General features: G+C 40.0%; 3 protein-coding genes across 10 annotated transcripts; 2 read left to right on the forward strand and 1 right to left on the reverse strand.

The window, feature by feature from the left end:
• Positions 1–482: 482 nt before the first annotated feature.
• Positions 483–15232, reverse strand: Su(h) (recombining binding protein suppressor of hairless). Of its 7 annotated transcripts, none has more exons than XR_011547771.1 (3): positions 6256–8150; positions 2068–4015; positions 483–1840 (listed from the first exon to the last, which is right to left on the reverse strand). XR_011547771.1 is itself a non-coding variant. In XM_070675307.1 (3 exons), the coding sequence occupies exon 3, from the start codon at positions 3908–3910 to the stop codon at positions 2381–2383; it is 1530 nt and encodes a 509-aa protein (XP_070531408.1). In that variant the 5' UTR covers positions 3911–4015; positions 6256–6492; positions 7383–8150; the 3' UTR covers positions 483–2380. The 7 variants fall into 7 exon arrangements, 5 of the variants coding, with proteins under 5 accessions (XP_070531408.1, XP_070531409.1, XP_070531410.1 ...); XR_011547770.1 differs by having other exon boundaries at positions 1941–4015; XM_070675307.1 differs by having other exon boundaries at positions 483–4015; positions 6256–6492; positions 7383–8150.
• On the forward strand, positions 9718–14679 carry Mus201 (rad2 superfamily protein mus201). Its single transcript, XM_070675269.1, has 9 exons — positions 9718–10226; positions 10425–10600; positions 10828–11259; positions 11352–11568; positions 11651–12954; positions 13042–13140; positions 13241–13454; positions 13562–13798; positions 13875–14679. The coding sequence occupies exons 1-9, from the start codon at positions 10139–10141 to the stop codon at positions 14573–14575; spliced, it is 3468 nt and encodes a 1155-aa protein (XP_070531370.1). The 5' UTR covers positions 9718–10138; the 3' UTR covers positions 14576–14679.
• Spas (spastin) lies at positions 14880–20971 on the forward strand. 2 transcript variants are annotated; one of them, XM_070675289.1, is made up of 7 exons: positions 14880–16048; positions 16199–16369; positions 16944–17216; positions 18008–18363; positions 18456–18787; positions 18851–19161; positions 19332–20971. In XM_070675289.1, exons 1-7 carry the CDS (start codon positions 15499–15501, stop codon positions 19493–19495), a joined length of 2157 nt encoding a protein of 718 aa, XP_070531390.1. In that variant the 5' UTR covers positions 14880–15498; the 3' UTR covers positions 19496–20971. The 2 variants fall into 2 exon arrangements, with proteins under 2 accessions (XP_070531390.1, XP_070531392.1); XM_070675291.1 differs by lacking the exon at positions 16944–17216.
• The last annotated feature ends 936 nt before the right edge of the window (positions 20972–21907 follow it).

Consider the following 21907-nt stretch of genomic DNA (forward strand, 5'->3'; position numbering starts at 1 on the left):
AAATCAATCTCTACTTACCTTTACATAGATACCTCCGCGAAATATAATTTCGCAATAAACGTCTCGCACAAGAATGTAATTACTATTAATTCGCATTTATAATTGTGAATAAAGACAACCATATTTTCCACGCGTAAAGTACAGACGTTAATCGTGGGTAAATTCCCATGGAATGTATACCAACGTCCCTCCCCGTCCCTCCTTTCCGACACAAATCTCTTCGGGAAGATATTCCCAGAGCGATGCTATCTCACTTCCTCTCGGAGACGACGGTATTTCGTTTATCTTGTGTAAAAAAAAAGAAGGTAAAGGATCTGAGCGTATGCGCGGCACTAATAATGACTGAAAGCGTCGTCGTTGACTTGAAAGAAACTTGCAATATTCTTGACGTTCACTAAAATTTTTAAGTATTTATTAATCGAATGGAACTAAATATATCGATACAACTCGTATAAATTTACAATATAATAAATAAGGTAAAATTATAAAATTTAAAATTTATTCTTAAGAATTTATAATTAATATAGATAGATAATATTTATTTAATTAGATTGGTTTTGAGATCAAGGGTCAAACAGGATCTGAAACTAGAGATGTAATATATAAATCTTCTGTTTATTCTAAATCATGTATAGGAGCGTAAAACTTCATATCGCTTTCATTGTACTTATTGATATAATTACAACAAAGCATGTGAGTGTGTAAACTTTTAATGAATTTTTTTTCACGAAAAATCTTATTTAAAAAAACACTCCAGATTATAGTATACAAGAGTATCGATCTATTTGAAAAGAAAAACCTCAAGTATTATGTAGGATTTTTAAGTTTTCGTGCACAATGCAATTTAAAGATAAACGTTCGCTCTCTGAGACATCGCAATTTTCAGTGCTTATATTTTCGATAGAAATTAGGAAAAAATATTCATACGTGTAATGCATATGTATAACGATAAAGAAATTTGTTTCCTACACTTAATTTTATTGATAAGAGTTAAATGACGAGTCAAAATATTAGTCTCACGCGAGCACCTCGAAATCTAACGCAACTGTTACACCGGGATTCACGTAACTGTAATCACAATAAGTGCTGTACGTACATTGAGATACTATATACATAAAAAGACACGCACACGTGCACATACACATACACAGGCACTCGCGTGCACGCGTTTATATTACCAAAAGTAAATTAATTATTTCGTATTTAAATTTCATATCTGAAGCAAACTTGACGAGCACTTTTCCGAGATGAGAAGCCAAAAACAGAGGGTGTATATAAATTCCATTGATTTGATCAATTCCCGAATTGCTCTTACAGATCAGCACCGATTTGCATAACGCACACATTCACTGAAGGTATACTTGTCTATTGCATCCTCTAATAAATAATAAAGAAATCTATTGACGCCGCGCGCATATACGAATTTACAAATGTACGAAACGTCGAGGCCGCCGTGAACGGATTCGAAAAATATAATCGCATACCTTCTCCTTATCTAACTTTGTACAGGATAGACCACTCATGCGAGGCCAAACGCTCGAACTTCGGTACGCACGCTTTTGCAAAGCTCATTTTATTCTTTCTTATTCTCGAAACAATAACTTTTTGCCAAAACGGATCGCCGGATAAAATTGGAGTATTGTATAAAAAATTTATACGACAGGCAATGAAACGTAACGAACGTTATAATTTCAAAGTTCGCTATACCAAGTTCCAAGCGTGGCATTAATTTCTCTTGTAAGAAATAGTGTTAAAAGCACAACCATCGTTCGTGACCGATATGCAGATGTATAGACCAAGACTGTTTGATGGCTTATTTTCGTTTTCTTCTCTAAAATATCTGAAAATGAAATAAATGATAAAAAACGAGAATAAAACTTGATTAAAAAAATAAAATAAAATAAAAAGGATTAAAGTGAAACAATCATAATTTCCTTTACCTTTTCAATTCTATCCTCAAGTATCATATACACGACTCAGTCTATACACGCTAGCGTAAGCCATTAAATCTACAGGATTGCTATATAAATTATTATCTCTATAAATCTGTGTGTCTCAACAACTTACGAGGCTAGTTTTACGATCTTTAGCACGCGCGAAACTCGACGCGCCACATCGTCGCACCGCGTTGGGTGCACTGAGCGATACGCTACGTTTCCGTATTGTCCAAGTTTGCACCACACCGCACCGCGTCGCCGTCGATCTCAAGCAAGAAATCCTTTGCCAGATAAGAACAGTCAGCGTCGTCGCTTTCACTCTCGTCGTCGTCGTCGTTGCCGACTTCCTCGCCGTCGTTGTGAGAAACGACGGCCGGCGCCGCACCGTCCGCACCGCTACATCGTAAACTTTGGTTCGCGTTATGACGATTGTCTAGAAGACATCAGAGACCCGGCTGTGGCGGCTGGCCGTGAGTGTTCCAGGGCACATCGGCGGGCATCGCGGCCGGCGGTATGCTGGCTTGATTGTGCATGGCACGTGGCGCTCGCATAATCTCGTCTGCAGGAGGACAGTGCGGACGCGGCCCGGGCTCGGGCGTGTATGTGAACGTTAAGCCGGTTGCATAGATGATGCCGTCGTTGCGCACGAGAGAAACCGGTACCTGCGTCGGCTGACGCACCCAAAGCCATTCACCGCGGAACAGCGAGATGTCCGGTACAACGCAGAGCATGCTTTCCTGACATCTGTACATGGTCTCGGCTTCCACGTCGCCGAACCAGACTTGCAGATTGGGCGTGAAATTGTCACCCGTCAGCTCGAGCATCGCCACGTCGCCGCCGCCGTTGAGGTGCAGACTGTGGACCAAAGGTACGGGTGTCACCGGTGACCGCACCGGGCCCATGCCTTCAAAGAACTGATACTCGGCTTTGTCAGTGCTGATAATCGTCCAGCAAGCGCCGTCGTTGATCATTTCCTTGTTTGCTTCCTTTGGACAAGGCGTGGCTTGAAACTGAATAATGCGCTCTTGCGACAAGCACAGGTACATGTGATCCGTATCCTTCATGTAAAAAGCGCACTTGTGCAATTGCGAGACAGGATCGTCAGCTTCTAGGCTGGCCATTTGTTTGTCCACCTTACGAATTACCAGCCGCGGTAGAGCCATTCCCGTAACGGAGCATACTAGTTTTACAGTACTGCCATAGTGCACATAGCCGTCGCGCACCTGAAACTCCTCTGACTCGCTCTCGTTGTCGTCCAAAAGGTGGATGGTAAACGCACCCCATTGTGTCGAGCTCGCATGAAAATTGCCGTTCTCCACGTGGAGATAACGCGTGCTAACCGTCTGCGATCGCAACCGGTTAAAGAGTGCTACCTTTGTGCCGCTCGCGATGCACAGATCCGCGTTCTTCAAGGACTGCTTCTTCTTGGACGGTTTCGAGATTACCTTAATGCGTTTGCTGTGAAACACGCCGATGTCGTGACCGCTACCGTAAAACATTTTTACCGAGAGCATAAAATGCTTGCGCTTGTCGGAGTCGGAAATGTAGAGGGTCTTGGCCGCGCAGTATTGCTTGCCGTTATTTAGGTCCAGCTGTTGCATGTCTTGATCAGAGTTGCCGATGCCGATAAAGGCACACAGCTGGGCACTTTGCTCGCTCTCGCCCTCGCGCAACATTTGCTCTTGACGCATTCTCCATCCGTCGCCGAAGAGGTAGATGCACGGTGGCGGACAGAAGAATCGCTTTTCGTTACCGTAAGATTTTTGCGCGACCTTGGCGTGCAAAATCACGATCACCATATCGCTACGGTCACGCAGGTAACGCTCCATCGCCTCGCGGGTTAATCGCTGATCCTGATGGTCGGGCCTGTAGATGCCGGGGCCGAATCGAGGATAAACTGACATGACTGAGGTCGGCGAGGGCGGTGATTGCATACCATGCGCCATCGTTGGCAGCCCGAATTGATGTGGCATATTTAAAGGTTCCAACTCGAACTCTCTCGTGCGAAACGGGATAAAAGAGTTGCCGCTGTTGGCTTATATCTTCATTTTTCACCGAGTGCCTTTCCAATCTCTTACCTACGGTGAAACAAATATTTCAGTGATACACGATACAAGGTGCAAATCTATATATAATAATATGTATCTATACAGCGTATTATACGTATATTACACAGCTGACAATAATTAATTATGAGTTTATCATTATCTTGTAGAACAGTTGCGATAATAGCGTGGTAAGTAAAGAGCCACCCAGCGAACATAAAGTATTGCATTAATATTGCGATAACATTTTGTTTGCTGGGGAGATAGAATTAGTAAAGAAAAATAAGCAAAATTAATCGAAATCGTGTAAAAAATGTAATTCAAAGGTAATAGCAGTTGCAACGTGAATAAAAAGTGGTAGCGGAATAAATTGAAAGTTAAATTAAAAAGTATAAACAAAATAAATTAATAATACATTAAACTGATTTATATCTCTATCACTGTGTATGTGTTAAAAAAAAAAAAAAAAAAAAAAAAGAAATAATAATAATAATACAAGTGTGACGTGGCGCGTTCGTAGATTTTCGAGATTACGAAAATCTGTAAAGTACACGAAAGGACGGACGATATCGTGACTTTAAATGCGTGATAATATATTCGCATAATATACGGTAGCGTCGCCGTTAGTCGCACGCGCGATTAAGTGTACCAAACCGCATACAAATGTCTGCTCGTTCGAGGCTTTAGCGTGAGAAAGATTTTTGCTTTTTTTACGGGGGACAAGACGTAATTAGCTCGAGATATCTTTCTTCGAACGAACTATCAAGAATTGCTGGTCTTGGCACAGGAAAGAGGAAACAACATACAGGCGTGTACACACACGCACGCCGTGAGAACCGAGTCGGGCTCATTTTTCCTGCATGAATTAAAAGCACTCCTGCCTATTGTGGCCAGCCAGGTAAGAGCTTGTGTTTATGCACTGGGAAAGAAAAAAGAAGACGTACATGTCATAATTAATAGCGTAATTCTTTAGCTCGTTAAACGAATGTTACATTAACTACGTTAGATCGAGCGTACATGTTCAGATTTTACAATTTCATCGAACACCTACCTGAAGAAACATACTACTTAGTTTTTGCAGTCCTTCTCTTTTTACACTTTTAGTCCTTGAAAGTAATTCGCGATAGAAATATTTTCTGTGTTTTATTATAAGTGTGCCATGTCAATGGAAATTGTTGTACGTGTGCCCTCCTCTTCTGAGTCACTTCAACTATCAATGTCATTTGCATCTTCTAGATATATTTGGTCATATAAGCCACGCAGCATCCAATTGCGCTTCGTGGTATAATGATTCTAGTACTTGGTAAGTGTTTCTCTTTGATCAGCAAATATTTCTCGTCGACAGATCAAGATTTAATGGCATGCTAGTAACAATACCACGTTGATTCATGCACTGTATAAATTTAAGTATATGTTTAATTTAAGCTCCCCCACAAATTAATAATTATAATCAACTCTGATTGCTATCAATTTCGTATCAATATTTTAAATGGTTGTAGTATTTGTATTGCAATGTTGGAAATAAATATTGTTGATGAATTGTTACTTTAGTCCAAGTTTGGCAATAGCCAAAGTACCAGAATGTGAAAGAGAAAAGTATGTGTTATTCATTAGATATGTTAATTTATTTCCCATTATATTCTATTTATGTAATTGCAGCCAGAGTAAAAACTGATAACACGATTCAAGTCTATGATTGGAAATGATTAAACAATCCAAGAATAAAAATGCAAATGCAACATTATCCAACAAGAAAAAGATTACAGTGAACTGTAAGTATATTACACAGTAAAGTAGTAAGTAAGTAGAAGACACATCCTATTATTTTTTCACCTTGTAATTGGTATTAAACACTAAGCATCCTTCTATCTCTTTAATAAGTAAATCAGATTACTGAGAAAATAAATGAGTTACGAAAAAATAAGATATACAATGAAATATACCAAGTTGAGACAGTAGGGTTTGATGCAGGCAGCGTGATCAGAAGGAAAGTTTTACATGCAAAGTGACGAAAAAAATTCACAGAGGAGTAAGAATCAAAACAAAGGTAAAAATTGCGAGAAGCTTTTTCTCTGCCAGAAATCGTCGGAGGGGAATGGAAAGACAACCCGGGCGAGAACTTGGACAGTCCGGCTCGAGAGAAGAATGCCGGGTTCCGTTTTATCGGCACTTTCACGGGACGAAGGGTTATAAATGGAATCGATTTGCGGTCGCGAGGAAAACGCGAGTGAAGCGGCGTGCACGAGAAAGCCCAGGGCAGTTTGTTTATTTACCTTTCGATGCACGAGCGAGGTTACGATCTGGCGAACAGGTTAAATCCCGAGTAGACTACTCGCCCCGTCGTTCCTGGCCGGGCGTCTCGAGTGTAACCGTGTCCCCGCGTGCATCCTTCAAGCTATCGATCATCCGGAGCGGCCGCCAAGTCCCGGCGATCGTTCCCCGCCGTCCGTGGCGAATCCTTCCGCGTCCTCTCGTCGTCTACTCTCTCACTCCCTCTCCGCTTCTCTCTTCTTAATCCATTCAAAAAACACCTGTTCACTTTACGAATTTTCCGAACAAGCCTGCCAACCGCAGCGAACGAAAAGCGACCGTGTGGCGCGGCGCGGCGCGACGCGACGCGGCGCGCGTATGCGCACAACTTCGAACGATTGCAATTTAAATTGCACGCGCAGGAGGCGAACTCGTTAAATCGCGTATTTTCTTTTGCAGCTTCGTCGTGTAATTATAACGTCGTGAATCGAGTCGCGGAGTAACGTGCGATGTGAATTAATAAGCGGCCGGTTCAGTGGCAATGTCGGCGGCGCAACGCAATGCACGGCGCGGTAATGACGACCGTTCTTAACGCGCGACTGATGGATAACTAACTTCTGAGCAACGACGGTAAAGTTATTGCCGCCGCGTAAGTGGTATGAATGTAACGAGGAAAGGAGAGGGGGACTTCAGAGCGGGAGCTCGGGAATTCGCGCTCGCTTGTGCTCTCTCTCTCTTTCTTTCTCTATTACGTATCTCTTTCTTTCTCTCTCTTTCTTTTTCTCAAGAAATTGAAAACGAATCCGTCGCGGTGGCGGTCAGCGTTCACTTCGATGTGCGAAAATCGCGCGCGAAACGTCGTTTAAAACTTTAGCTGCGTTATTCACTTCTCGTCGGCGAACGAAATTTATCTCGAGCAACGAATACCAAATCGTAACGAGTAAATCCGTACGTCCCGGAGTCGCGAAAAATCATTATCGTTTGCGCGTATTGTAAAACCGACAGGGAACGTTAATTTCGTTTTCCGGAACGTATGCTTCGTCTCGCGACGCGGACGCGGAAGTAACCCGACTAATCGCTGTCGTACGCATTAATTGGATAACGTGCAGGCCGACTTCGATTCAACGATACAGCTTTGAGAGAGTATTACGTGTTCGTAAAGTGGAGCACTCTCGTTCTTCCTCCTCTTCTTCCTCTTGCGGTTTAATCGGCGCTGACACTCTCTCCTTCTTCCTTTTTGAATCGCTCACGATATCCTCGCGACACACGGCGCCCGCGCGCGCGCGGATACGTCACTGATGCTGCAAATTCTATTGTTTTACTGTTGTACAATGGCCCGGTCGACCCGAGCGCTTCTCCAGCTCCCTGCCGCTTCCCCTCCACCTGACCCGCGCGCCGCTCGCACCTCTACCCTTCCTCCCTGCCGCGGTAACGTTTCCACTCGGCCTTCCCTCTCCTCCCTCGCCACCACGGAGCGTGGAATTGCTGCCGCAAAAGGATGTTGGGGTTATCCTGGGGGGCGTGGGAAAAACCTGCTGTGGGAAAGAGTGGGTGGCCTCTACCTCACTCCACTTCTGCGATGATGACGATACGATATATATACCGCGTCTATGAATGTGCATGCGCATGCTCACGAGTATGTGTCTGTACTCTTTTATGTAGAATGTGATATCTACATATATACATTTATACATATATGTATATATATTATACATATATATGTATATATATATATATATATTAGATACGTACATACACATTATATATATAAATACACACATATATAGTATATTGCGTCCGCATGGTCTCGTCGACGCGTGATCCGCGTGTGCGAGAGGTGCAGCCGATGTGAGCCGATGCTGCGTAATAACGCCGGAGCCGTGCGTGTGAGGATCAAAGGCAAAAAAAAAAAAAAAAAAAAAAAAAAAAAAAGAGGAGAGAGAAAGCAATATTTTCAAGCTACTTTTCGGGATCGATCTTTGTCTCTCGAATAGAAAAGTATTATAAGATAACTTCAACGACGTCGAAAAAGCGTCAAAGTGTTTTTAAAACGATTACTTTAATGCCATTTTCAAATATATGAAATTAATCCAAATCGAGATTAAATTTTATAGAAATGGTGGGACCCGCTGCGTTCTCGCAGTAGAAAAACGATCCGAAAAGTTGTCAAATCACGAGAAATATTATGTAAATCCCCGTTGACTTCTTTTATTTTTTACCGGCACGATCTTTTGCTTTACGTCACGCGATCTCTTTGCCTCGAACGCGATTTCTTTTTTTATTTTTTTAAATTATCGCGCCTCATCGCGATTCCGCTCGCTTGATATACACTTGGACAGAAATTTTCGACGTTTCCAGCTCGAGGAAAAAGTCCAGTATGATCATTCCTTACTTTCTACTTAATCTGTCCCGATGAGTATCTCGCAGACTCCGTGTTGACTACTTCGACTCTCTCGGCTGCAAAATGAGAAAGGGTGAGACAAACCGTGAATCACCGAGTGGCAAAAAAGTTGTTACTACACAACGTGTAAACGATTAACGAAAAGATACCCAATTATAATAAACGAATAATCTCCAGTTAATAAACGTCGTATAGCGTCAGTCTTCTTTTTCATATAAATTATTCCGTCGGCGTAAAAATCGCTAAATTACACGCCCTCTCCTTCAGCACACTTTACGGCGAGGTTTCCGTTTTCTTTTTGCTCCCTTTTCGACCGGCGAGCATAATTCTCGGGATGTAGGCGAGCGTTGTCGTATGTGAACGCGGTTCGACCGCGAGCGCCGAGTTTTTACTTCGGAGCCCGAATCCCGATTCCCACGCTCGTTCTTTTTGCGGAAAGGCGCGAGGATCCTCGCCGCGCGCAGAATTATCGCCGAGCGTGATCCCGATACGATCTGCTATTGTAATTGTTGCGCGATTTCAATGATTATCGCTCTGCCCCTTAACGAATAAATAAGACGCGGCGCGACGGCGCGTAATTAGCTGGCTGTCGCTCGAAAACGCTCGAGCGCGCGGCTTCGCGCGCTAATAATTCTTTAACGCCTTTTTATGCAATTACGCGATCGCCTTCTAATCGTCAATTATAAATACCTGATTGCGCTGCGTTAATCGCGGCTCTGAAAAGCAATTTGTCAGGTGCTTTACGCGCGTATTGCGCTTTCAAGGCGATTATTATCGAACGGCCGCGCTGAAGCTAGGTGTTTTAATAAAACCGGAGATTACAGAACGCGTTTTTGTTTCTTCAATGTAAAAGAAAAATAGTGTAAAAGAAACATTTAATAATTTTCAATAGCAAACTTTGGATATACTATAATATATGTTATATGCCATGCATGTAATTTGCAATTTTAGTTTACTATGTTCTCGTTATTATCCATACCATCATCGATCTTCAACTCCGCCGGCGTCCCGTCAAAAGTCACAAGAAAAGAAAAAATAAAGATTGAAATGTAAAAAGACTTAAAAAAAAATCCAAGAGATTCTCGATCGGCGCAGGTGCAGGCACAGATATACTGTAGGTTAGGCGAGGTGCAGTCGATCGCGTGCGAACGCAAGCATACTGACATGCTAAGTGGCAAGACGTTCTCCCCTCGCCGTCTCGCGTCACATTCGTCAGCTGATCGCGAACCGCGAATCTTTATCAGCTACTTTAAACCGTTCACCGACCGAAATCTATCCAAGTCGAACGCTGAAACAATCACCACGTGCCTTTGCAAATATTGTAACTCTCGCGACATGCAGAAATTCCATTTCATATATAATTCACTGTGGATTTTTAGGTTAAAGATATGATCATGCTGCGCAATAAACTAAATTCTAAAAAACGATAGAATGTTTGGGGGAAAAATGTAAGTTTCTTTTCGTGACACGTTGTTAATGTGTTTTCCCTTCCGATTTTTCGAATAATGGGAGTACTCGGGTTGTGGAAGTTACTTGAAGAGTCAGGAAAGCCGGTACCTTTGGAGAGTCTTGAGGGCAAGGTCCTGGCAATTGGCGAGTATCAATGTTTTGCGATAAATTTAATTAGAAAAGCTTGAATATAATTTTAAGCGTTAATTAATTCCGAATTAAAAAAATTTGTTAGAGTTCTAGACAGATATATACATGAAACTACCTGTTATTTTTTTTTTTTTTTTTAACTTTTACACTATTTTACACTACATTTGTTTAATTTTTATAATACTCTTATAGATATATCGATATGGATATACCAGGTGTTGCAAGGATATCAAGATCATCATGGTGCTCCCAGACCCAATGCCCACTTACTTGGATTATTTACTAGAATATGCAAACTCTTATATTACAAGATCAAACCCGTTTTCGTCTTCGACGGTGGTGTTCCCATGTTGAAGAAAAATACAATTGTAAATATACAATAGATTTACTTTAACTGGCAAATAATTAATAATTCTCAACTTGTGCATTTAATGCAAAGGAGGTATGATGTATCATATGGAACTTGTGCACCGTACGTTTCGTACAAGCTAAACTGTTGCTCTATCTTGATTATAATACTGTTCGTACTTAATTAGCTTACCGTGGGAACCAGGTAGTGAGAAAACAGCCTCTTCCAATTCTTTTGTGTTCGCAGGCCTCGCGCAGGAAGCAGAAATCTATTGCCACGAGTAAGGCGCAGAAGATGAAGACGGATTTGATACACAACTTGATAAAGCACAGCGTTGTTAAAACCGCTCTTAACAAGGATTCCAAGGATCAAAATGGCGAGGCGTTACAAATAACGATGAATATGAAAACTAAACGTCCCGACGAAGATATGTTCGCACTTCCTAGCGTACCTGGTGTTAGCAGCGCGCAGAATTATATTGATGACGATGAATATGATTCCGACACTCCCGAACTGAGCCCGCGAAAGCAGTCTAAGTGGATAGGAAACATTCACAATGTGGACGTAGCCAGCAACGAATTCAAAGCATTACCCGCGGATGTTCGTTACGATATACTTACCGATCTTAAAGAAACGAGAAAACAGAACTCTTGGGGTCGCTTAAACGAAATGCCTCAAGTATGTAGAAATGTGAAACAATATGTAATGAATGTGATGGGTTATAAAATCATGTTTTACATGTTTCGTTGTGTTCAATTATTTCGTTACAGGAATCGCACGAGTTCTCAGGCTTCCAGTTGAAACGTTTGCTGAAACGTAGACACGTGCAAGAGTCTTTAGAATCTGCCGAAAAGGAAATGGGTGGAAAGACCCTAACATTGGAGGAGTTGGAAAAACTATTGACTGAACAAGGCGTCGATACAAAAGGCAGAGACGCGGCTTTTCGAATAGCCGCGGATAATACAACTAGAGTGATTTATATCAGTGGTATGCGCATCAAGCGGCGAAATTATTTTGCGCTATTCTGATATATTTCGTAATGAATTATATATTTTTTTATTTTATATAGATAAGAATGCGCTTGCGACAAAGTCTGTTGCAAATGAGTCTGAGGTTGACGAAAGTGATATGTTGCAAGGTACGAAAGAAGAGATTGAGCCCGTTGCTGGCCCCAGTAAACCCACATCAATTGTGGAAAACATTAATGAATATGAATTAAATGATTCTGACAGTGAAGTTGATGTTCCACTCTCTGATAATTTTACGCCTATTGCTGAAAATATAAATGAATACACATTCGATAGTGATTGGGAATCCGAAAATGATATAAACGATACAAATGATGTGAATGACACGAGCGACATGAACGATATAAATGAATTATTGGCATTATCAAAGAAAAACAAAGCAAATCCTGCATTGATGTACATGTTAGAGTATAGCGGTTTGTCTCATAATCAAATCATGAATCTTATTAAGCGTAATAAAAATGAAAATCATAAACCTACAGGTAAACAAGTAAAAGTCGACGTAAAAGATATTTATATAGAACCGGAAGAAACTTCGGAGTCAATAAATGAGAAAAAGTTAACTGAAGAATCTCCTGAAAATTATGAAAAAGTTAATATTGTCGAATTACAGAGCGTAAAAGACGTATGCACGACTAAAGAGAATATCGAGTCTATTGAATCAGTTCCGTCTAGTCCAGAATCCGATAATCTTGTTACGATTGAATCACTAAAAGATAATGCCGAGATTTTAAATGTTGTTACGACCAACATTTTAAATTCAGACGAAGGGCCTACACTTGAGAAATATTCCCCTGCTGTAAAATCTAACGACGTAGTACAAATAGATACGTCAGATTCCGATTCTGATGACTTTATCGAAATCCAAGATGTCCCGATACCTGATATGAATGTTTCAAAGGGTGTTACAAAGAAAAAAGATATCGAGATTACGTTCACATCCGACGAGAAACCAGAAGACGATATGTTTGCCGATATATTTGAGAACAAATTCGAAAAGAAAGTTACGCCAATAAGTCCGGAGAAAGTAGAGATAAAACGTATCGATACAATAAACGGACAACATCAAACACAATCGATTTCTGACAATGATGATATTAATTTGAAAGGTAAAATCTTAGACACCATACTCGAAGAATCGATCAATGAAGAAACAAAAATTGAATTGCCGGAAAGTACTTATTTAAACGACGTTAAACAAAGTACATCGAACGACGAAAGCAAACTTGATACTCAGAACTCCGATAAATCAGACACTGTTACTCAAATTAATTCTTCTCACGAAACAACGCGGGAAAAGCCAGTGATATTGCCCACCAATAAAGGAGATCTAACAGAATTGAAGGTAAATTTAACATTATTCCTACAAATAGACAGACTTCTTTATTATACTTTTATTTATTCATCTAATACGAATACGTTTTAATTATAGGAACAGTTAGAAGATGAGCAGGAAGAACTTGCAAAAGGTATTGGCAAACTTGAGAGACAAGCTACTAATATTTCTGATCAAATTAGAATCGAAGCACAGGTATGTATATTGAAAAATATTGAGAGAACGATGTGCGTTGTACTTAAATAGTTGGATAGTTGCTTGCACGCGATATATTACATTTTGCGCCTGATTTTAGGAATTGTTACGTTTATTCGGTATACCGTACGTGGTGGCCCCCATGGAAGCCGAAGCGCAGTGCGCATATTTAGAACAAATCAAACTAACTGACGGCACAATTACAGACGATTCCGACATTTGGCTTTTTGGAGGCCAGTGTGTATATAAGAATTTTTTCAACCATAATAAAAAAGTATTACGATATCGAGCTTGTGACATTCAACATCACTTTAGTAAGAACAATAGACAGTGATACATTTTTTTATTGTTTTAAAAAAGAATAATTATAATGTACAGTTAGGTATTGTAAGTTTAATAATGAAAAAATTGCATATTGCAGAACTCAACCGCAGTCAATTGATACAATTGGCTCTTTTGGTCGGTAGTGATTATACCACAGGTATAGCTGGCGTCGGGCCAGTTACCGCGTTGGAAATATTAGCCACATTTCCTGCCAATGGGGATAACGTGTTACAGGGATTATATAGTTTTTCTTCGTGGATAAAGAAAGGAATGATTGCTGTTCCTGGGAAAACAAGCTTGCGCAATAAATTACGAAATATGAAATTGGACAGAGGTAAGCGATAGTCTCGTGTATACAAAATCTGATAAGAGTGAATCAATTGCAAGTAGCGTGACTGATTGTTTGACAGATTTTCCAAATCAAGCGGTTGTCCAAGCATATCTCTTTCCCACGGTCGACGAGTCTAAGGACACTTTTACTTGGGGCAAACCAAACGTTGTACTTCTTTGCGACTATACCAGGAATAAGTTTGGATGGACGAAAGGCAAATTCGACGACACGATAATACCGGTACTAAGGAAAATGGAGGAAAACAGGAGTCAAAAATTATTGGACATGTACTTTGAAGGGAAAGCGTCCACCCGGTCGATTGAGCCGAACCTAAGTAAGCGAGTACAAAAAGCTCTACGCAGATTAAATAATGATGACGTAGAGAGCAACGTCGAAGATAATATTAAATTACAAAATGTAAACGATAAAGCAAACGGCAAACCTCGACGCAAGAGAAGTAAAAAGGATGATGCTGCACCGAAGTTGCACGAGGAAAAAAATTTGATTACCAAATCTGAGTCGTCGACTTGTGAAAGCACGTCGTCCACTGTTAAAGCAAATATTATTTCCGAGAAGCCTGTTAAAGCGGTTGTACAGGAATCTGCCAAGGAATATATACCGCAACGGGAGAAACGTAAAGCGTGCGCATTAGAGAAGAAATTACATGCCATAGAAGTATTTAGAAAGTCGAAACAAGGCTTGGGCAAAACGAAAAAGACAAGATGCAATGTACGAAAAGTTAAGGAACAGGCAGAACTGTCGGAGAGCGACAGCAATTAATAGTTAACGATTAACAGTATTAATTCAATTGTTAATCGTTGATTAATTTTTTTACTCGATTCTGTTTAGCGATAAAATTAAAAAAAAAAAAAAAAAAAAAAAAATACGTCCGACGTTAGCTGGTTAACGTTTCTATAAATAAAGTTTCATATTTGCTCGTCTTTTTAATTGTTTAATTATCTTAATTATTACCATCTGCATCAGTTCTATCTCAACAATTTTCTAATATTTTATATTTTCTGACATTTTTCTGATATTTCAAGTTTCTCTGCGATAGTATAATAAAATAAAATAATAAATAAAAAATTAAGTGTTAAGAATATCAATTGTCGGTAACGAGAATAAGAAATATCGACGTTTTATTTCAACGTTTCGACGTGAAACGTCACTACAGTCTGCGTGGTACCTAATACCGATCGTTTTTGGAGAAGTAAACCAAACCGAAGTCGAAGTGAAGAAAAGGGAGTAAACTGGAATTGATTGGAATAATACCGAAGCGGTCGGGAAGAAAAAATAACTCAACATACCTGCAGAGCTGAGCTAGAGCGGAGTTGAGCCGAGCCGAGCCGAAGAGCGTTTCAGGCAGTGGATCAAAGTAAGCGATGCTAAAAGTGAACGGGCGCTCGCATCCTTTCGTCGGCCGTCGCATCGCGGGAGAGACGCGCGAGATCGATTCGTCCCGTCAGCTCCACTTTCAGAAGGTATCCCGCGACTCTAGCAACGCGATTACTCGCGGCGTCTCTTCTTCTTCTTCTTCTCTTTCCTGCGGTCGCGCCGGCACTCGAGTGACGAGCCCGACGATGTAGGCGTCCCTGCCTCTCGACCGCCGCGTCGGGGATGTCGGCACGGGCACTCGTGACCAACGTCACCATCGTCGACGGGCAGCGCAAATTCGCGAGCGTAACAACTCACAGCCCCGGGAAATGTCTTGCAGCGATGGTGCACGCTCGGCACGTAAGTTCGGCACCAAGTCGCCGAAGAAGCTGTGCGTGACCAAGAGCGAGAACGGCGACAAGACCACGACGACTATCAGCCACTGCACCAATCACCGTCACACCCATCACTACCACCACGGGCATCATCGTTTTCTGGACGGCACCCAACCGTCCGTGCACAAGCGCAACCTCTACATCGTCTCCTTCCCTCTGATACTGCTCTTCAACGTGCTACGCACTCTGCTGTACCAGCTGTTTGTGGTATTTAAGTATCTGTACAGCTCGACGTCGCAGTTAATTCAGCGAAGGCAGGCGTCGAAGCAGGCCTGCCAGTTGGAGATCGTCGTAGGGCAGAGGCATTTGGCAGATGGTCGACTGATTAATAGTAATCGAGTCGACGGTGAGGTCATGTCGCAAGTGCCGAGACGTCCTATGGGTCCTGGTCCAGGGGACCCCTTGCTGGCCAAGCAGAAGCACCATCATCGCAGAGCTTTCGAGTATATCAGCAAAGCGCTCAAGATTGACGAGGATAACGAAGGTATCATTTTATTAAGCGGAACAAAATAGATCCCGTGGATAAATTTGAAGCAACTGGTTCTTATGCAATTATCATTTAAATTGTCTGGTTTAATATTGTTTTAAATAGCGTTCTGTACCATTCTGATTAACTCAATATTTCTTCAAACAGGACAGAAAGAAATGGCGATCGAGTTGTACAAAAAAGGAATCGGGGAGCTGGAGAAGGGAATAGCTGTAGAGTGCAACGGCGGGCATGGCGAGGTGTGGGAGCACGCCCAGAGGCTTCACGATAAAATGTGCACGAATCTGGCAATGGCAAAAGACAGGCTCGATTTCCTCGGTTAGTACACTTGGTTGTCTCACGACATTCCGCATATTGGCGTTCTTAAGCTACTCCAAGCTTATGGTACAGTTTTTATTTCTTAGGAATATTAATCGGTATCAATGCACCTAATTTATCTCGGCAATAATGATCGCAGGTAAACCCTTGGGCAAAAGAAAGAACGTCGATGTATCTAGCATGCTCATGTACAGTTTATTTTATTTTCTCAAATTATACGAGCGAGCGTGCGAGCACGTATGTATGTGTGAACGCATGCCCGTGTGTAATTTTTTTAGATGGTTTATCTTGAGCACAAATCAGTATTTATTTGGCATTATTTTACGGATAATTTGGTCTGATCAAAAAATTAAATGAGAGAAAACGTTCGCGTAAATATATATGTCGGTAAGATATGAATCACGAGCCCAATCTCACGCGGCAGTTCTAGTAGCGATCTAATCTCGCGTGTTTTGTTACGATATATTATCGTATTGTAATGCGACGACCGAGAAACCTTAGGCTGATTTTTCTCTTTAGCTGTTTATAGCCTTACCGCAGCATGGCAGAGAATGTTTTCTTTTCCTTTTTGTAGTGAGTGTGCGCGAGCTGAGAAAGCTGGGTATCAACGGTAATATCAACAATCGCGCACCAGGAAATAAAACGGACGGCGAACATCCGGGAAAGCATCTGAGGGCTCGTCGCAACGCGCACACTTTTCAAACCGCTCGAACTTCCTCCAATATTAGTCACAATAAGAACACAAACAATATACACACGACAATTAACGCCGGGCAGACTATGTGTACCCAGATTCCCAAGTTACGGCCACGTTCACCAAAAAACTGTTTCGCTCATACTACTGAAGGTATTGTTCGTCTGAGATTCTGGGCCTAAGTACGAAAGAGAGTCGAATGCAAGTAAAGAGTAATGTTACCTAGTCGTTGTTCATTTGAAAGAAGATACTTATTTTATCTTAGCCCTGTGCACAACACTCGTACAACGTAGATCGTAGAGGAACGTAGTAGTTTGCATTTGTCGTAGTTGCCTTTTTTGTAGATTTTAAAAAACTGCCGCATTTTGCTTACTATGTAGAGTTGCACCTTACGTCGATTTCCTGACGTTTATTAAGTACTCATCGAAACAAATACCTATACGTATAATTTAATGTACACGCACACTGAAAAGCAGATATGGTATACTTATTTATGAACTACATTTTTTTAATATACGTAATATTTCTGCGACATAGTGATAAGATAATGCGAAAGGTTTTTTTTCTCTTCTTTTTAAATCTTTTAAACTGAGATAAAAGTTCATAGTTTTAAGAGATATATTTATCTCGACGTTAAATAAAAATTGAGTACAGTATTTTTCTTTACTAATAAATTTTAATTAGATCTATTGTCGTATAAATATTGCAAACATGACTTAATCTATTTCTCAAACTTGTACTTTTTTTTTTTTTTTTTTTTTTTTTTACTTTTATTTTCTTTGCAATAGACTCTCTTATCTATTAGACTGATTAGATTAATACACAGGAATTGCATTTAACATTTTCGTTAAATTTATCTGTGCAGTTGGTAGCGATTATTTTACATCGACATATAAATTGAAATTATTTTTAAGTATTGTTTATAAGTATGGGCTTTATTTCAGCATCTGGGAGGAAATTGTCGGTTCCTGGCAAACGAATAATAGGAACACCCTTAAGTAAAAGCCAGACGTTGCCTCGAAGTATGGGTAGATCGACGCCTATTCAACCTTGTCACAGGACCATTCCTATCAAACCATCTTCTACGCCACCCTCTGTCAAGAGACAGTTATCTGTACCGGGCAACGGTTCGCCCATAAGACGTCCAGGAACACCGACTACCTCGAACAGTAATAGAAGCACGCCTACCAGAAAAGTACCCATTTTAAAAGGTGTGGATCCGAAACTTGCGCAAGTGATTCTTGACGAGATTTTGGAAGGAGGAGCGCCGGTGCAGTGGGAAGATATCGCAGGCCAAGAGGTATTTATTTAATATTATTAATTATTTAATATTATTTAATATTATATTATACCTTTTATCTAAATATATCTTTCATCATCTTTAATTTTCAGACTGCAAAGCAGGCTTTGCAAGAGATGGTAATTCTACCGTCGTTACGACCCGAGTTATTTACCGGTCTGCGAACTCCCGCGAGAGGATTGCTCTTGTTCGGGCCGCCAGGAAACGGAAAGACATTGCTAGCGCGTGCGGTTGCGACTCAATGTAACGCAACATTTTTTTCGATCTCTGCCGCGAGTCTCACATCGAAATACGTTGGAGAGGGTGAGAAATTAGTGAGAGCTCTATTCGCTATCGCGCGCGAGTTTCAGCCCTCTGTCATTTTCATCGACGAGGTGGATTCGTTATTGAGTGAGCGAAGGGATAACGAGCACGAAGCTTCGAGGTATATCTTTGTATTCTTTTTGTCCGCTTAAACACGCAAACGATATATCAATGTGTATTTCAGGAGGCTGAAAACTGAATTTTTAGTCGAATTTGACGGTTTGCCATGCAACCCAGAAGAAAGAGTACTTGTTATGGCTGCGACAAATAGACCACAGGAATTAGACGAGGCTGCGCTAAGGAGATTTACGAAACGTGTCTACGTCACCCTACCTGACATGCAGACGAGAATTGTGTTACTTCGACGGCTTTTAGCAAAACACAATGATCCATTGACGGCCGAAGAGTTGAACGAGATGGCAATTTTAACAGAGGGATATTCGGGAAGCGATTTAACTGGATTAGCTAAAGACGCAGCGCTTGGGCCTATCAGAGGTAACGTTACATTTCTTGTATATCTTTGTATTTCTTTTCTTGCATTATAGGTGAAAGTATACATTTGGTCACTTATTTTGCAGTTTTTTCAATATTATGAATGTCTTTAAATTACTTTGAATGCATATACACATGTTTAATTACAAAGCATGCTATCGTATCATTCTCAGAATTGAATCCAGATCAAGTGAAAGAATTGGACCTCAATTCCGTTCGTAATATCACAATGCAAGATTTTCGTGATTCCTTAAAGAGAATTCGCAGATCCGTTTCACCGATAAGTTTAGCTGCTTACGAGAAATGGAACTTCGAATACGGAGATGTGAGCCTTTGATTCAAGATACATCATTCGAGTAAGAGACTCTACAGAAAATCGTCTTTCAATTAAACTCAATCTGCAACCTAAAACGGGCGTAGAAACGTTACGAAGTATCGCGAAACCATGTGTAATGCCGAGCGTCGACGCAGTAGTTCTTGTATTTTTATCTCATATTACAAACTGTGTAAATGTTGACGAGGAAAGAAAGGAAACGACAGTTAAAGGAAATCTTCAAACCCCTAACTTTCATGTTGGTGATAAATAGTCGACACTCATCGTTTTTGCATTTCACATCAAACTTAATATAACTTCGCGATCATAAAACAATTTTTTGCGACAAATGAAACTCAGGATCAAATAATTTAATGTCAAACGTATCTTAAAACATCTTGAAAATGTGTTTTGTATTAATTTTATATATAAAATATTCTTCATATGTTGCGACTGGTACGGTATTTGCAATTTACAATTAAAATACGAAACTTTAACGTTGCCAGTTCGATACGAAAGAAGCGCGTCTTTCTTATTCATTATGTTTATATGTTCGTTGTCTTTGCATTTAATAGTTCCTTTGTAAGAGTGGACATAACTTGTCACGGTAATTTACATTTAACATTCAAGGTTAATTATCTATATTATGCCGTAATTAACTTGTTAGATGAGTAAAAATAACTATTTCAAAGAATTTGATCGAGAATACAGCCTGCAGATATAGGGAATCTATCTAGAAAAAATATATCTTTTTAAAGATGTAAATAGTTTTAATTACTGCAGTTTATAAAATTGACACGAACAAATTAAATCCAATCTGCATGACCCGACTAGTCATGCCAAAAAGAAACTACACTTATTAATAAAACAGTGCACGTCCAGTCAGATAATAAAAAATGATAACTATCAGTGAGACACGTAAGATGGTATTATAGCGTAATTATCTATCGTATTTGTACAGCATAGACGAATATGCGTATGCAAGAAAATATCTTTGCAAAATCAAACGCAAATAATGAATCTCATCTTTAAGCGTATCGGTTTTGTATAAATTGCGCTCTTAGGTGCAATTTTCGAGCAAAGTTTCGAATGTTAATCTTGTTACGTTTGATACCGTTTCGAAGATTTGTTTAATATTTATCGATATACCAGTTTAGCAAACGTAGAATATCACAATAATATTTTAACGTTACAACGTAATCGCAATACGCTACGATATTCTGTGCTTGCTGGAAGTTTGTCAAAAATCACAAGGCAAAGTACCATGTGCAGAAAGAAAAAGAGAATGGATGATTTGAAGAAAGAGAAAAATAGAATACAAGATTCTTTTTTAATACAAAATTCTATAAGAGAGACAACGAACTGAGAATCTAATCTGTGCTATATGAAAAATCCTAAGTATTTACTTATAAGGTATCTTATGCGTAAGCTTGACAAACATTGTTGTATACAGAAAAAAAGAATAAGAGAAATTGCATATGTGTGTGTGTGTGTGTGTGTATGTGTGTATATATATATATATATATATATATATATATATATATATATATATATATATATATATATATATATATATATACACACACACACACACACACACACACACACACACACACACACACACAACATATATGGATATGGTTTTTATGACATTTATCTATTGCTTCCAATGCTCAAAAGGTAGAGTAATCGTGCATGTATTAAATGAATTGGTATATTCAACGCGGAACTATATTATAATACGCTGCAATTGTAATGTAACACAAATCATTCCGGATTAACGGTGATCATTCGTGATATCATAGTGATAGATAATATCCTTGGTAATTTTGTAGAATAAGATTTACCACGATATGTCTTGTTACACCGGCAATTAATTTTCCAATAAGTTTTATGCGTAAAATTATCTTCTGGTAGAGCGGAAGACTAAAAAAATGTTACTTGCAAGGAAAATTAATAGTTACTTAATAATAACCGACCTCTTTGTGCGTGAATAGAATATGGTGATGAGTTCGTTAAACAGATATTCCATTATAAAGCATAGGAAGCATATGTAACTCTTGTTTCGCGGCGCTACGCGATGCATTAATCTGATATTTTGAGACTTATTGTTATAATTGTAAAACTCGCGTAATGCTAAACAGCATTCAAGAGCTGTGATGTTTCTGCGACGGCAAACTTGGTACTTTCGCGGCGCTTTAATATGTATTTAAATGCACAAGGATGCAATATTTAAGTATTCTAGTGAATCATCATAATTCTGGGTCTTTTCGACAGATGACGATTTTGTTAATTTCTCTATGCGAGAACGTAAAATGCCGCTACGAAGGTTCAATTTATTCGTTATTGTGTTCGCCTTTTTAATGCGTTAACGTGTACGGAGTTTTGGCGTAGTCGCGACGCCGACTCGACAGTTTTATCTCCAAATTACTTTGT

Source organism: Cardiocondyla obscurior, linkage group LG03 (assembly GCF_019399895.1).
Source record: "Cardiocondyla obscurior isolate alpha-2009 linkage group LG03, Cobs3.1, whole genome shotgun sequence".
Classification (NCBI taxonomy): domain Eukaryota; kingdom Metazoa; phylum Arthropoda; class Insecta; order Hymenoptera; family Formicidae; genus Cardiocondyla; species Cardiocondyla obscurior.